The sequence below is a fragment of the Mytilus edulis genome, chromosome 9, assembly GCF_963676685.1.
Source record: "Mytilus edulis chromosome 9, xbMytEdul2.2, whole genome shotgun sequence".
Lineage (NCBI taxonomy): Eukaryota > Metazoa > Mollusca > Bivalvia > Mytilida > Mytilidae > Mytilus > Mytilus edulis.
Window position 1 is genome coordinate 70,629,340 of NC_092352.1, and position 13,587 is coordinate 70,642,926.

Sequence of the window (13,587 nt, forward strand, 5' to 3'; positions counted from 1 at the left end):
ATATAGTAAACTATATGCCGCTTTCACACTAAATATAATTTTATCATCTGTGATCATCAGTCAAATAAAGTTTCTGAGAGTATAACCACTTTATTTTATACTTCCTTTAATTCGATTTACAGAATAACAATACTTCAAGAAAACCAATGTACCATACTCAAATTTAACACAATTTACGTCCGGTTGTCATATGATGAGATCTTTATTTTAATAGCTATATAGACATTGTTCCATTTGTTCACACGCAAATCGGAATCGTAAGTCCGGAACCGATTATTTTTTATACACGCTCCTCCAACTTCCTATGGAAAATGCCAAATCTCACTCTCATCAACAGTTGACAAAAAATGACAATGGAAAGTGACACAGGGTTTTGTGATTCTCCATTTTTGGTAAGTAATTCACGAAATAACATTATGTAATACGAAAAGTTGACATACTTTACGTTCATGACGAAATGCTGACAAAAACACTAGTATCATCCCATCATGTTTCCATAATTTTGCCGGCATCGAGGAAACAAGAGAAACCATAATTTACCGCCTCTTTTCTGGAACAGATTATATAAAATGTTTGTTAAATAGTTTTCGATCTATTGGTTAATTTTTTGTTGTTGTTAATTTCTGATTAACCAACAATTAGATAACAACAGAACTGTAGTGTGTAAGGTCATAATGACATTTAATCTTCCAACACATGGGGTCCTCTTTATTTTAGATGACCCAACAAAATTTGGAATATGGTAGATTAAAACCAGTGCCTATACTTAACCAAATAAAGGAATACTATGACCTTCATCCTTCAGGCTGTGTCCCTCTGTCTTCAAACATGAAGAAAATGTGCCCTTGTAATTTGTTACCAAATACACCTTATCGCTATTTGTCTGCCATTACTGGATATCACACAGGTTCCTGTAAAGTTTTGACGGTATTAAACAAAATGTCTGACACCACAATGGAAAAGTGATTGTTGTATGTGTCAAAAGTTCAAGTTTAAAGTGACAGAAATATTTAAAATATACATTGAGTAATTATTAGAAGAATCATCATACCATTTTCTTTGAAATAAATGTTTACTGATAAACATGATAAATTGATACATAAACATGATAAACATAATAAACCAATTACATTAAAACAATTAATTTTATTTTTTTAAACATTAATTTTAATTTTATTTAATTTAGGCAAAGAAAATAACCATTTATGAACAAAAAAAGCAAATAAAGGGACTATTACACATTTGTGTGTATTAGTCAATGTAAGAAAAAAGTATGTTATAAAAAAGATTGCTGTGCTTAGGGGACTTTTTTCTAAGACTGCCCTCTGCTCACAGTTTCTACATTTTTGTAGCTAGACCACTGAACATCAACGCTTACCAATACATGTGCACTACCTACATGACCTAGCTGTAAATCCTAAACCTTTAAGGTGGTACCTAACACTACAGGGAGATAACTCTGTAAAATCAGCTAAACGTTTTAATTACGTTGTGTTGTTAAAGGGAAAATTCGTGATTTTTTACTTATGGTTTAAATATGTTCATTATGACATAATATATATATATTCACAAAGTTTTATCGCTATAATTGCAGTAATAAAGGAGAAATTCAATAATCAATGAAAAATATTAACAACTTCCTGTAGGTCGTGACGTTTTCTCCTGGTTTTTGCATGCCGGGATTTAAAATACAATCATTAAAAGTCTTGGTTTTTAATCATATTTTAACGTTATCGTAAGCGCGTCGATGACTTCTGCTTTATCTAATAACCAGCCGATAATAAGAAGATAAAACGCACAGACGTGCAATTGTACATATTCATGAGATAAATTTTCTATGTTAAACATATATATTCAAATTAATTTTTTAGACAACACAAAATGTTATAAATTTATTTTTAATTAATACATTTTCGGACTGATAAGGTGAACAAATTAAAGTACAATAATCTGTAGAGACAATATGTTGGTGTACTCTTATTGACCTTTTACTGTCTCTGCTATGACTAGGTTTATACGATGTGTGTATTCACGGTTCTGTGGCAAAACTCGTAGATGGCTTGTTGAAAGGTAAATTGTTATTTGCACTTCGGTATCATGTTAACCACGCCTTTAGGGCACACCTTGCCATTTGTGACTGTCTATTCGGATCAGTGGATTATAAAACAAGGGAGCATTTAATACACACATTTAAAATACATATTCAAGTTAGTGACAAATGAAAATAGATCGCCGTGGAATTATTTAATTATATTTGGTGCTATTATTTATTTGAATTCAAATAAATTAATTTACTAAGAAATAAACAATTTTCGGTTAAAGACAGGACTTAATTCATGTGTCAGAATGAAATGATATAAACCTCTTGTCCTTGATTTATGTCTCATAAAAAAGGGGAACTTAGAAATTAGAAATAGCTTTACCAAAGCATTTTGATTGTCTTTATTAGGCAAAAAAATGTACGAGAATACTTTCATTTAGACTTTTGAAAACCATGTATTAATTAATATCTGAAACTATTTGAAGATAACTCTACCAAAGCGGAATATAATACGTACAAATAAAGAAAAACTACTGTTGTTTTTTATTCTTTGCACATTAATGATTAATTATTGTTATCAATAATATTGTTCATTTAATTACTTAATTAGTACCTAAAATATGTCTACCGCTTGGCATTAAATCTCGGTGTGGTAGGAAACGATTATTACATATAGATTATATTATTTGGATGAGGATTTGAGCTAGTCTATAAAAACACATCAATTAGTTAACATACATTCGAGACCAAATACAGTTGTTGTAATAAAACTTATATTTTAGTCATGCACAGTGTTCTCCCCAGAAATTTTGGATAGCATCACATTTTGCGTAAAAAAAAACAAACTATTTTTTTAATGTCATTTGTCGCGTCGCGTCGATGTTCTTTTTCCTTTATATGTTTTAGTTTATATTGTTATATATTCATAACTGAGAATACAATTAAACTATAACCACAAAAACAGTTGTTTCAGTTTATGTTTTCTTTATTCATTTATAGTTACAGAATTATTTTTTTCCTCTTGTGGTTTCAGTTACCCAACAATAAGTCAAATGAATGAATGGTTCATTATAGTGCAAGCTGTATATATAGAAAACTAAATATCTAGTACACAAAATTAACTATTTATATTATATTAAATAAAGATAAAGTAGCAAAAGTGGCAAAAAAAAATCAATTTAAAAACTTTTTTTTGTTTTGTTTATGAAATTCATTGTTTCATGGCACTCAATCAATTAGTCCCAGTTGATTCTTATCTTTACATCAAAATGATATGTATTTTAAACAAAGTTATCTAACAAATACTAAGTCTGTTAATGCGTAGTTTTTTCTCTTGGTATATTTTTTCGATCTGTTGTCATTATCGTGAAAATGCGGATTTTTGTCATATCTGGTCCGGTTCCGATCCGTAGTTTTCCCAAAAATGTGCAATGGCGGCCGTGGAAAAACTTACGAAAATGAGTCCGAGAATAAACATTGTTTGACAAGAGATTGTGAATGAATAAGACGCTTTTAATGCATTAAATAGATTAAACATAAACTTAAGCCAATTATGATAACTTTTGAAAGAAGTATTAAACTTATTTTAGCTCTAAACCAAAATTCTCGCTCTCAAGAGAAAGAAAGTAATTTTTGGAGAGTTGCACAAATAAACGACCTTTTATTAAAAAAATAAAAATCGTTCCAATCTTTGCCAATTTCGTAATACAAAACGTAGATTTCGAATTGTTTTGTGATTGCATTTTTCCATGTCAAAATTGGTGATTGCAGACACGTGCCGTGGAATTAGTCATGTCATAAGTGTCAGCTTGGGATATTCGCATCCAAACAGTTATCACCCTGATGGCAATTAACACCTAGCTATTTAATCTCTTAATTGCCTGTAGTGTCCGGCTTAAAGGGATTACAATTAAAGGTGATATAATGTTTATGATCATAATCGATGATAGATGAAATTTCAAAATTGAAGACAAGTAAAAAAGCATCTTCAAAATAATTATAGCGTCGCGGGAATAATTATAGCGTCGCGGTAATTATTATAGCATCACGGTAAAAACATATAGCGTCGCGGTACCGCGACGCTAAAACGGCCTGGGGAGAACACTGATGCATTACGGATATTGACGAAATTAGAATAGTTCGTCCCTACATCGTTGTTCTTGAAACAATCATTATTAGTATACATGTAAGTTTCCTGACATATAAGCGCCATTGGGGATGAGCTCCAGAGAAAGCAGACTAGTAGCGTTTCGTTAGTTTGTTTGTTGGGAAAGGAGAGGAAATGCAACCAGTTGTACCGATAACTTGAACGACAGAATAACCATACAAGCATATATAGTCAACACAACCAGAAAGAGTTCCAATCGTTGGACGGGGAATATGAAGGCTTCCAAGACTATGAACAAGTGACATGTCTAACTCTGAACAGTTAGAAAACGGACTATCGACATCGACCGCTTGTTCTTGATATTTGAAACTGCATGCATATATACGTATACGTTTATGATAGTGATGAGTTCTTGCGTCTGACAAAAACTAAATTCCTTCAATCATGGTTATATCTTGCCATACGTTTATATTGGTTCGTTAGGGGATTACTCAAAATTGTTATTTAAACATCCTGTTTGTGAGATGTAGATTCATTTCAATACCGAAATTTCGTCTATATATTAAGGTTCTTGTGGCGTTCACCTTAGACATACATCTTTTTAACGATGTTTTAAAAAAAAAAGACAGAACCAATTTATTGTCATATTTCCCTATTTTTTTTAATATAACTAAAAGTCTTTTATCTGACAAGAATACCCCTATTTAGCGGACAAGAAATTTATTTTTATAATAAGTGTCCGTCCAGTGGCATATATAACAATTGTGATGACGAATTCCTTCCTTTGTTCGAGAACAATCTTATTGAAATATAAATCTGTGATTTTACTATGTCCACAACTTCGATGAACCAAAGCAAGTTATACATCGACCTGTATTTAAATCAAATTGGTTCTCTTCTTCTTCTTTTGGTATACAATAGTCTATCGACATTCGATGATTACATACTGTTGGCATACGTGGACTAGTCTATTTACAAAACTTTTACCCCAATTTATTCAAAATATATATTTTTTTCTTATGTTCAATGTATACATGTATATATTTTAAATTGCGCTATAGTTCCGTAACTTTCTACCCAGTCGTATAAACGAATCATCGACAAGTGCGTTCATTTTTTAAATCAATATTTCTGGTACGTTCCACTCTGTCCTTCACTATTGACAACGAGTATATATTACATTTTTCCAAATTCACCCTTGGAAAAAATATTTAAATAGATTTTAATTTCATCAAATCTTATTTTTTGGGGTATTATTTATATTTTTATGAATAATATTCTTTACACCAGAAATGTTATTTATAAACAAGCGTATGAGTTTAGTAATGACAAGTAAGACAGACTTGTATATTATACATCTGATAGATCAAAATGGAAAGTTATAAGTTATCGGCCGTGTACACTGATCAATACCTGCAGAAGTGAAACGATGCATGAACTTGCAAGCCCGACAGGAAATCGCTTGAATACCTGGACGTGTCACCTCACACCCCTCACAATACCTTTGGAAGTAATACCTTTAGCCATGCTGGTGATCAGATGAGGGAAGATCAGAATTTATTTGAAAAAAGTTTATTACTTTAAAGAATTATGAACAAATTAGATTTTCGAAAACAATTTTCACGGAACACTTATTTATGATTTCAACTTTGACTTTTTACCTAATTCCAATATTAACAGTTCAAAAACAACAGATCATGGTAATTAAAAAAAAAAAAGAATATTTTCCGTATCAAGTTAGTTAGTCGGATAAAACAACCGTACGAGTGACAAGATATCGTCACGCAATTACGACTACATCGGTTACTGTCGTTTTGTTCCTTTGTGGTTTATAGACATATCGTTGTTATTAATCGAGAAAGAAGACAAAATGGCCGAACGCAGAGAATTGATACCTTAAATTTAAAATCGATCGTGATCGCTTATCTAGCGGAATAAAACTTTAATATGTATCTATGAATTTGAGCATTTGTATACAGAATGAACATAATATCAATTTTTGATTTTTTTGCGAAGTTTCCCTTTAAGGGAATATTAAGCTTCTCAATGATCAAAATAAGTGTTTGTCAAACTGCTATTAACCAGTGTAATTTTTCTGATAAAATGGTTGGTTCAAATTTTATTTTTTTTTTATATTTTTGTCAAAGGGTCAAAGTAGATACTTTGTCAAAATTTCAAGCAAATTAAACGAGCCAAATTAATTTTAGTTCAAGTGTTGGGTACCACCTTAATATTGTGAAAATTCATTGAATGTTATAATATTATGATACAATTAGCTGCAATATTGTGATTTGAAGGGTGTGCTTTAAAGTAGTATCAAATTAATTCAAAATAAGATCTTCCTTAACTCAACTTTATTAGACTCCCTTTAAACCTACAATTGTACAGCAATAAGTGAAAGTCAAGGATGAATTGCACAGTACATATCAGTATCAAATAATTATAAAAATATGTACAATGTGTAATATTTCATGACAATGTACATGATGTATAATTGCCAAGGAGACAATTATACAAGTCAACAGTACCAATCATGCCAATGAAGCAGGTTTGATCTTGAAACTATATAGGTTTGGACGAATTCATGATAAAAAAAATATTGCCCCATGGCTTTTATGAGTATTTTTCATGTAAGAAACTTACTATAAGCTATACATGACATGCACCTTTGAACTCTTGACTGTACTATATCTTCTGTTTAGATTAAATGTTGTATGTTTCATCAGAAGTTTATAGATGTAAGAAGATGTGGTATGAGTGCCAATGAGACAACTCTCCATCCAAGTCACAATGTATAAAAGTAAACCATTATACATCATGTAGGTTAAAGTATGGTCTTTAACAGGGATCCTTTGCTCACACTGAACAGAAAGCTATGAAGGGCCCCAAAAATGTAAGGTATACAATGGAGTCTGGAAATATTTATTACAATATAAATGTTTTTCTTCTTCATAGATATAGGATGATGTGGTGTGAGTGCCAATGAGACAACTCTCCATCCAAATAATAATTATAAAAGTAAACCATTATAGGTCAATGTACGGCCTTCAACACGGAGTCTTGGCTCACACTGAACAATAAGCGATAAAGGGCCCCAAAATTACTAGTGTAAAACCATTCAAATGGGAAAACCAACGGACTAATCTATTTATAAACGAGAAAAGAGAAACACATATAAATTACATAAACAAACGACAACTACAGTACATCAGATTCCTGACTTAGGACAGGTGCAAACATTTGCAGTGGAATTAAACGTTTTGATGATACCAAACCTTCTCCCTTTTTCTACAACAATAGTATAACATCACAACATAGAAAAACACACAATAAAATATCAATTGGCAGGATTAACTCAATCAAAAAACATAAAAAACACACTATTATCGAATAAATTTGATCTGCGGTACCTGAATGCAAATACATCGTTAATAAAATATTAGGGACAAACATTAAAGGCCAAAAAGCAAACAAACAAGTCCAAACAAAGCCATGGCAAGACACCACCGGGAAATACTTAATAACCCTTAGAAAATAATCACTTTTGAAGAAAAAAAAAATGGTTTTCATAATATACAAAGTTAAATGAAAAATAATTGTCGTTTTAGGTTTACTACTTCTGTGTACCGGTATATAAAATTTTTCATAGTATGAGACGAGAAGTAAAAATTTATCATCATATTAATCACTTATCAAAGGTGGAAAACATTAGAAATAAGTAAACAGTAAACATGGTAAATAACAAAAATGCATTACAAATTGATCAACAGGTCAAATTAATGCAAAAATAAAATTTGAGAGTACTCACATTTACTGAAAGCAATTTAAAAGCAAAAAACAATAAAAAAAAATCATATATCAGAGACTGAAATCAACTAAACACATCCTTGGAATATTTTTATTTTTCAGGCTTTAAATGAAACATGGAACACTGTAGATCCAGATTTCTCACCCTGTTTTCAGAAGACAGTTATTTTATGGATACCATGTGCCATTCTAGTCTTAGGAACTCCAATACGTATATTCCAGCTGAGTAAAAGCCAAGTTCCTGCCTTGCCATTTACATGGCTTAATATAGGAAAAACAGTGAGTAAATCATAATGAAAAAATACCTTCACCTTGACAGCAACCAACCAATATAAAAAATCTGAAGGTTGCAATGTGCTGTTTGTCTGGACTGCAATAAATACATTTAAGCTCCATTATCAACCGAGGTTCATATTGGTAGTGAATAGATTTTTGGAGATTACTGAAATTTATTTCATAACCCCCATTCAAACTCTCACAAAACTGTGCATTTGAAGTCCTTAAAAAAATCCACTTATGTACTGGTCAGGCGATAAATAGATTGAAAGATTTTCCAAGTAACCAGTAAGTCAAAATTGGTTAATTTGACAACACTACTTTGAAGTCAACCAACCAACAGGGCATTGAAACCTCCATCAAAAATAGTGTAGAGAAAGTTATCAAAAGACTATCAAGATGAGATTTTGCATACATGAAATTATATAATTTTTGTCGAGCCTTGAACTTTTGTTGAAAAAGCAAGACATAGCGAATCTTCATTCAGTCGGCGGATGTGTCCAGAAATATCCACTCTGTGGTTAAAGTTTTTGAAATTTTTATAACTTTCTTAAACTAACCTGGTTTTCTATCAAAATTGGACAGAAGCTTGTTAATTAATGATCATAAGATAGTATCCAGATATATATATATTTTTAAAATCCATTTACCGTATTTATCTTATAATTAGACTTAGTTTTTCTACCAGGAAACAACATTCAATTCACTCTGTGGTTAAAGTTTTTGAAATTTTAATAACTTTCTTAAACCATCCTGGATTTGTACCAAACTTGGACAGAAACTTGTTTATGATCATAAGATACATGTAGTATCCAGATGTAAATTTAATAAAAAAAACAAAAAACATATCCCCCCCCCCCCATATTTTACTTACGGTATAAATGAACTTTCTTCCAGTTAAAATTACATACAGTCTGCAGTTAAAGTTTTTCAAAACATTTATTAGATTCATAAACTATCCTGGATTTTTACCAAACATGGACAGAAGCTTCTTACAATGAAAAATAGTATTTAGAGGAAATTGTTTTCCCTCGTTTTGGTTGAATATGCGATTAACAGCAAAAGTAGGCAAGACACTGGGTTCTGGGGAACCCTTACAAATTGTTGTATATTGAAGACTCACTATTGTTTTTGTACATTTCAGATTTTATCTATACTAATAGCCCTGTTAGCTGTAGCCAATATAGGGAAAAGTATACATGAGTTAGCCACTGGAGATTTAGTGCCAACAGTAGATTTTGTATCACCTTTAATTTTATGTCTTTGTATGGTAAGTATTGACTTGGAATTACATAAACTTAAATGTGTTAATTTGACAAATTTGCAATAAAGGGAAGTAAGATATCAATGCTAAATGTAAACTTATACAGTTGTCTCATTGGCAATCATACCACATCTTCTTTTTTTATATATTGGTCATGTTCCAAAGCATTTTGATAAGTCAAAGGTCCTGCATGCTTGCTTACATATCTGAAATTTTCTTATCTAATAATTATTAAAAATCAATCAAATTGTTTTAGAAATTATCTTACTAATACATATGGCATCAAAAAAGCTTGTGGATCCCAAATATTTAAAAAGATAAATGTTTACCATCTCTGGTATAAAGGTTTTTAACCGGATTTTTGTGACAAAAATGTCGGTTATTGATTTGGGGATGTACGGCGGGCGGGCGGGCGGCAATCAAATGTTGTCAGTGCATTAACTCATGAACCGTTCAACCAAAGCTTTTAAAATTTTAATATGTTATTACTGACAACTATACAAAGGTCAAGTTCAATAATGACGATTTTGACTTTTACCGTTCAGGAGTTATGGTTCTTGAAAGATTGAAAAATGGAGTTTTCAGTCGTGTCCGTGCATTTACTCATGAACTGTTCTACTAAAGCTTCCCAAATTTTAATATGTTGTTACTGATGACAGAATGGAGGTCAAGTTCAATAATGACGATTTTGACTATAACCGTTCAGGAGTTATGGTTCTTGAAAGATTGAAAAATGGAGTTTCCAGTCGTGTCCGTGCATTTATGCATGAACTGTTCTAGCAAAGCTTCCGAAATTTTAATATGCTGTTACTGATGACAAAATGGAGGTCAAGTTCAATAATGACGATTTTGACTTTTACCGTTCAGGAGTTATGGTTCTTGAAAGATTGAAAAATGGTGTTTCCCGTCGTGTCCGTGCATTTTCTCATGAACCATTCAACCAAAGCTTTTGAAATTTTAATATGTTGTTACTGATGACAAAATAGAGGTCAAGTTCCATAATGATGATTTTGACTTTTACTGTTCAGGAGTTATGGTTCTTGAAAGATCGTAAAATGGCGTTTCCATTCACGTTGTTGCATTTACTCATGAACCATTCAATCTAAGCTTTTCAAATATTATTATTTCAAAATGTTGATACTGATGACAAAATGGAGGTCAAATTTGATATTGATGATTTTCACTTTCACCATTCATCAGTAATGGTTCTTGTGATATTGCCAGGACACGAATAAATGTAAATAAATCCGGTTTGCTGTCGTTGTGACAGCCTCTTGTTAGCTTATTTAATGTTAGTGTGTCTTGTATATTTATATACTTTAAAGGAAACAACACAATTTTTTTGCAAGGTAGTTTTTCATGATTAATATAAATTCAATGTATATTACATCTAGAAATATTAACCCTCTTCTTGTTTCTGTTAAGGGAAATAATTCACCATTTTAGAATCTAATGCATTCTTGGTAATATTTTGGAAATCCTAAACAATGGACAGGGGCGGATCCAGCCATTAAAAAAAAGGGGGGGTTCTTTACCCAGGATAAGGGGGGGGGGGGGGGGGAGGGGGTGGGGGTTCCAACTACATGTTCCCATTTAAATGCATTGATCGTCCAAAAAAAAAGGGGGGTTCCAACACCCGGACCCCCCTGGATCCGCCACTGATGGGTATATAATTACCAATTGCATAATGCTATTTCCAATTTGAAATAATTGTCATTCCTTTAGACTTTGACATAGTAAATCTAAATATTTTTGTCAATTACTAGATGTCTAGTGAATTAAAGTTGATCTCAAGATTACATTAATGAGACAGCAACTGAACAACAGAAAAAAATAAATATAAGGTTTATTTGTACCAGATTTCAAACTCAAAATCGTCACAACTTGAAATGAAAAGGTATGACATCACAACCTCTTATGAAAAATAATCTATTTTTAAGATCTTAATATCCCCCTTGTTAATCTTGATCAGTGGGTCAACAAAAACACACAAAAAATACATTAAAAGTCAATACATGAAAGAAATATATTCATAATGTTTGATTATTTTTTTTTTATTATTTTACAGATATTAACAGTATTAGTGATACATCATGAAAGAAGAAGAGGTGTATTTTCTTCTGGATTTTTGTTGTTTTTCTGGTTGTTACTATTTATAGCAGGAATATTTACATTCCAGTCGTTAGTTAGATCAGCTGTTAAGGTAAGCATCAACAAGGTTATTATCTAAAACATTACCATATATGGTACTGGTCATTTAGATAATTCTGGGGTCAAGCTTTACATTTTAGATTTGAAACTTTAACTGTCTCTAAATGAGAAACATATCATATTTGATATAATAGAAGAATCTATGCATTTAAACCAGCTCTGACTTGTTAGGTAAATTTTGATAAACCACATGTTGATTAAATTATTCTCTTATAATTTTCTGTCATATCCAGTTGGAACAATGACTACATTTTCCTTTAAATTATTTTAATAAAATTCTAATTTTACTGTTGACTAAAATATTTGTTCACCACGATAAAACTTTAGAACTGAGGGTCTGACAAGCTTATGATTGAGTTTTTATTTAATAAATGAGAGTAAACATCTTCCTAGGTTTATATCTTTAATAATAAGGATGACTGATACCTGAAATATATATATATACACAGTACATTAGTAAATGATTAGTTATTTAACATAAATTTGTTAATTGAACTGTTAGAATATTTAGGAGATAACTGTATTGTATTTTAAGCTCCGAAGGCATCAGTTGGGGATTTGATGGTCGCAAATTAAGTTTACTGGCGACGCGTTAGCGGAGACAGTAAACAGGTATTTCCCACCATCAAATCCAAAATTGATGCCGTCGGAGCTTAAACAATATTGTTATTTCCATTCTAATGAAACTGACAGAAAACAACGTTAAAACATGTATTTAAAATCTGTCATATGCCATTTGCGCTTGCGCGTACGTCCCATAGCATCAATTGTAAATTGATGCCATGTAAGAAAGTGACGTTATCCAATCAAAATGAACGTTACAAACGTTGTTGCATTAGAAGTTCTAATACATGTATATTGTATTATATTGTATTTAATTGTATAATTGTTTGTTTGTATTGCTTGACCCTTATGGTGTAATTTTGCAATAAGGAAGATGTATACATGTAAACCATAAATTTCTTAGAAACACTTGTATATAAAAATAAGGAGATAATTTGGTATGACTGCAAATGAGTTTCCAACTTTTCACCAAAATTCAAATGAAGTGGATGTAAGCAATTCTAGGCAACAGTACAGCCGTCATCAATGAGAAATACCATAAAGTTGGCTATTTAATGGCCTGACATGAAATTTGTACAATTAAATTGAGAAAACCAACAAACAACCTAATTTATCATGTTTATAACAATATAATTTACAAAAAAAATATGACGTACCTGAACCAAAGACAACTACTGAACTACAGTCTCCAGACTTCAGATAGGCATATAAAGAATGAGTCAAGGTTAAACATGTTCATGTGTGCTCAACCCTCCCTTTATCTTCATGATCGAGGACAGTGGTGTATGCATATTTTGGCAAAAAACACAAAATTAAATTTCCATGAAACAAACAATTTTTCTCAATTCACCAAAATATATCAATCCATTAATGTATTTCATGTGTTCTGTATTTTCAGGATGGGGTATCAGATGTGTTCCGTTTTGTTATATTTTTTCTGTATTTTCCGTTAATTGTTGTACAGCTAGTTTTTTCAGCATTAGTAGATGGTGGAGATGGTATATATCAAGTTAGTCAAAGTGAAGTAAGTCACAAATCATTTATATACTGCAGGGTTTAAGCTAGGATTTTGAGGGCTTTAGTCACTTTTGCGCGCTATGAAAATCAATATGTTTTTTTGGTGTAACAGCAAGGGACCAAGGATTTATATTACTAGCTTCATCTTTAACTATGTAAAATTTTAAAGGACTTAGGCATGATTGGCAGTCAGTATTGTATGTTTTGACTATATTGGTCCTTATAATTATTATGAAAGATTCTGACATGGGATGTGGAAACTTAGTTCACAATTTCTCTCCAGTTTGTTCCAGAGGACAT

The 13,587-nt window shown here is 31.4% G+C and overlaps 1 protein-coding gene across 1 annotated transcript in view; it reads left to right on the forward strand.

Moving 5' to 3' along the window:
• Positions 1-262: 262 nt before the first annotated feature.
• Positions 263-13,587, forward strand: part of LOC139488938 (multidrug resistance-associated protein 1-like) — a 61,703-nt gene continuing 48,378 nt past the window's right edge. The window contains exons 1-5 of the mRNA XM_071274921.1: positions 263-392; positions 8,058-8,234; positions 9,376-9,501; positions 11,564-11,698; positions 13,169-13,294. Coding sequence (XP_071131022.1) covers positions 348-392; positions 8,058-8,234; positions 9,376-9,501; positions 11,564-11,698; positions 13,169-13,294 — 609 coding nt within the window. The 5' untranslated portion in view covers positions 263-347. The remainder of the gene's footprint in view (positions 393-8,057; positions 8,235-9,375; positions 9,502-11,563; positions 11,699-13,168; positions 13,295-13,587) is intronic.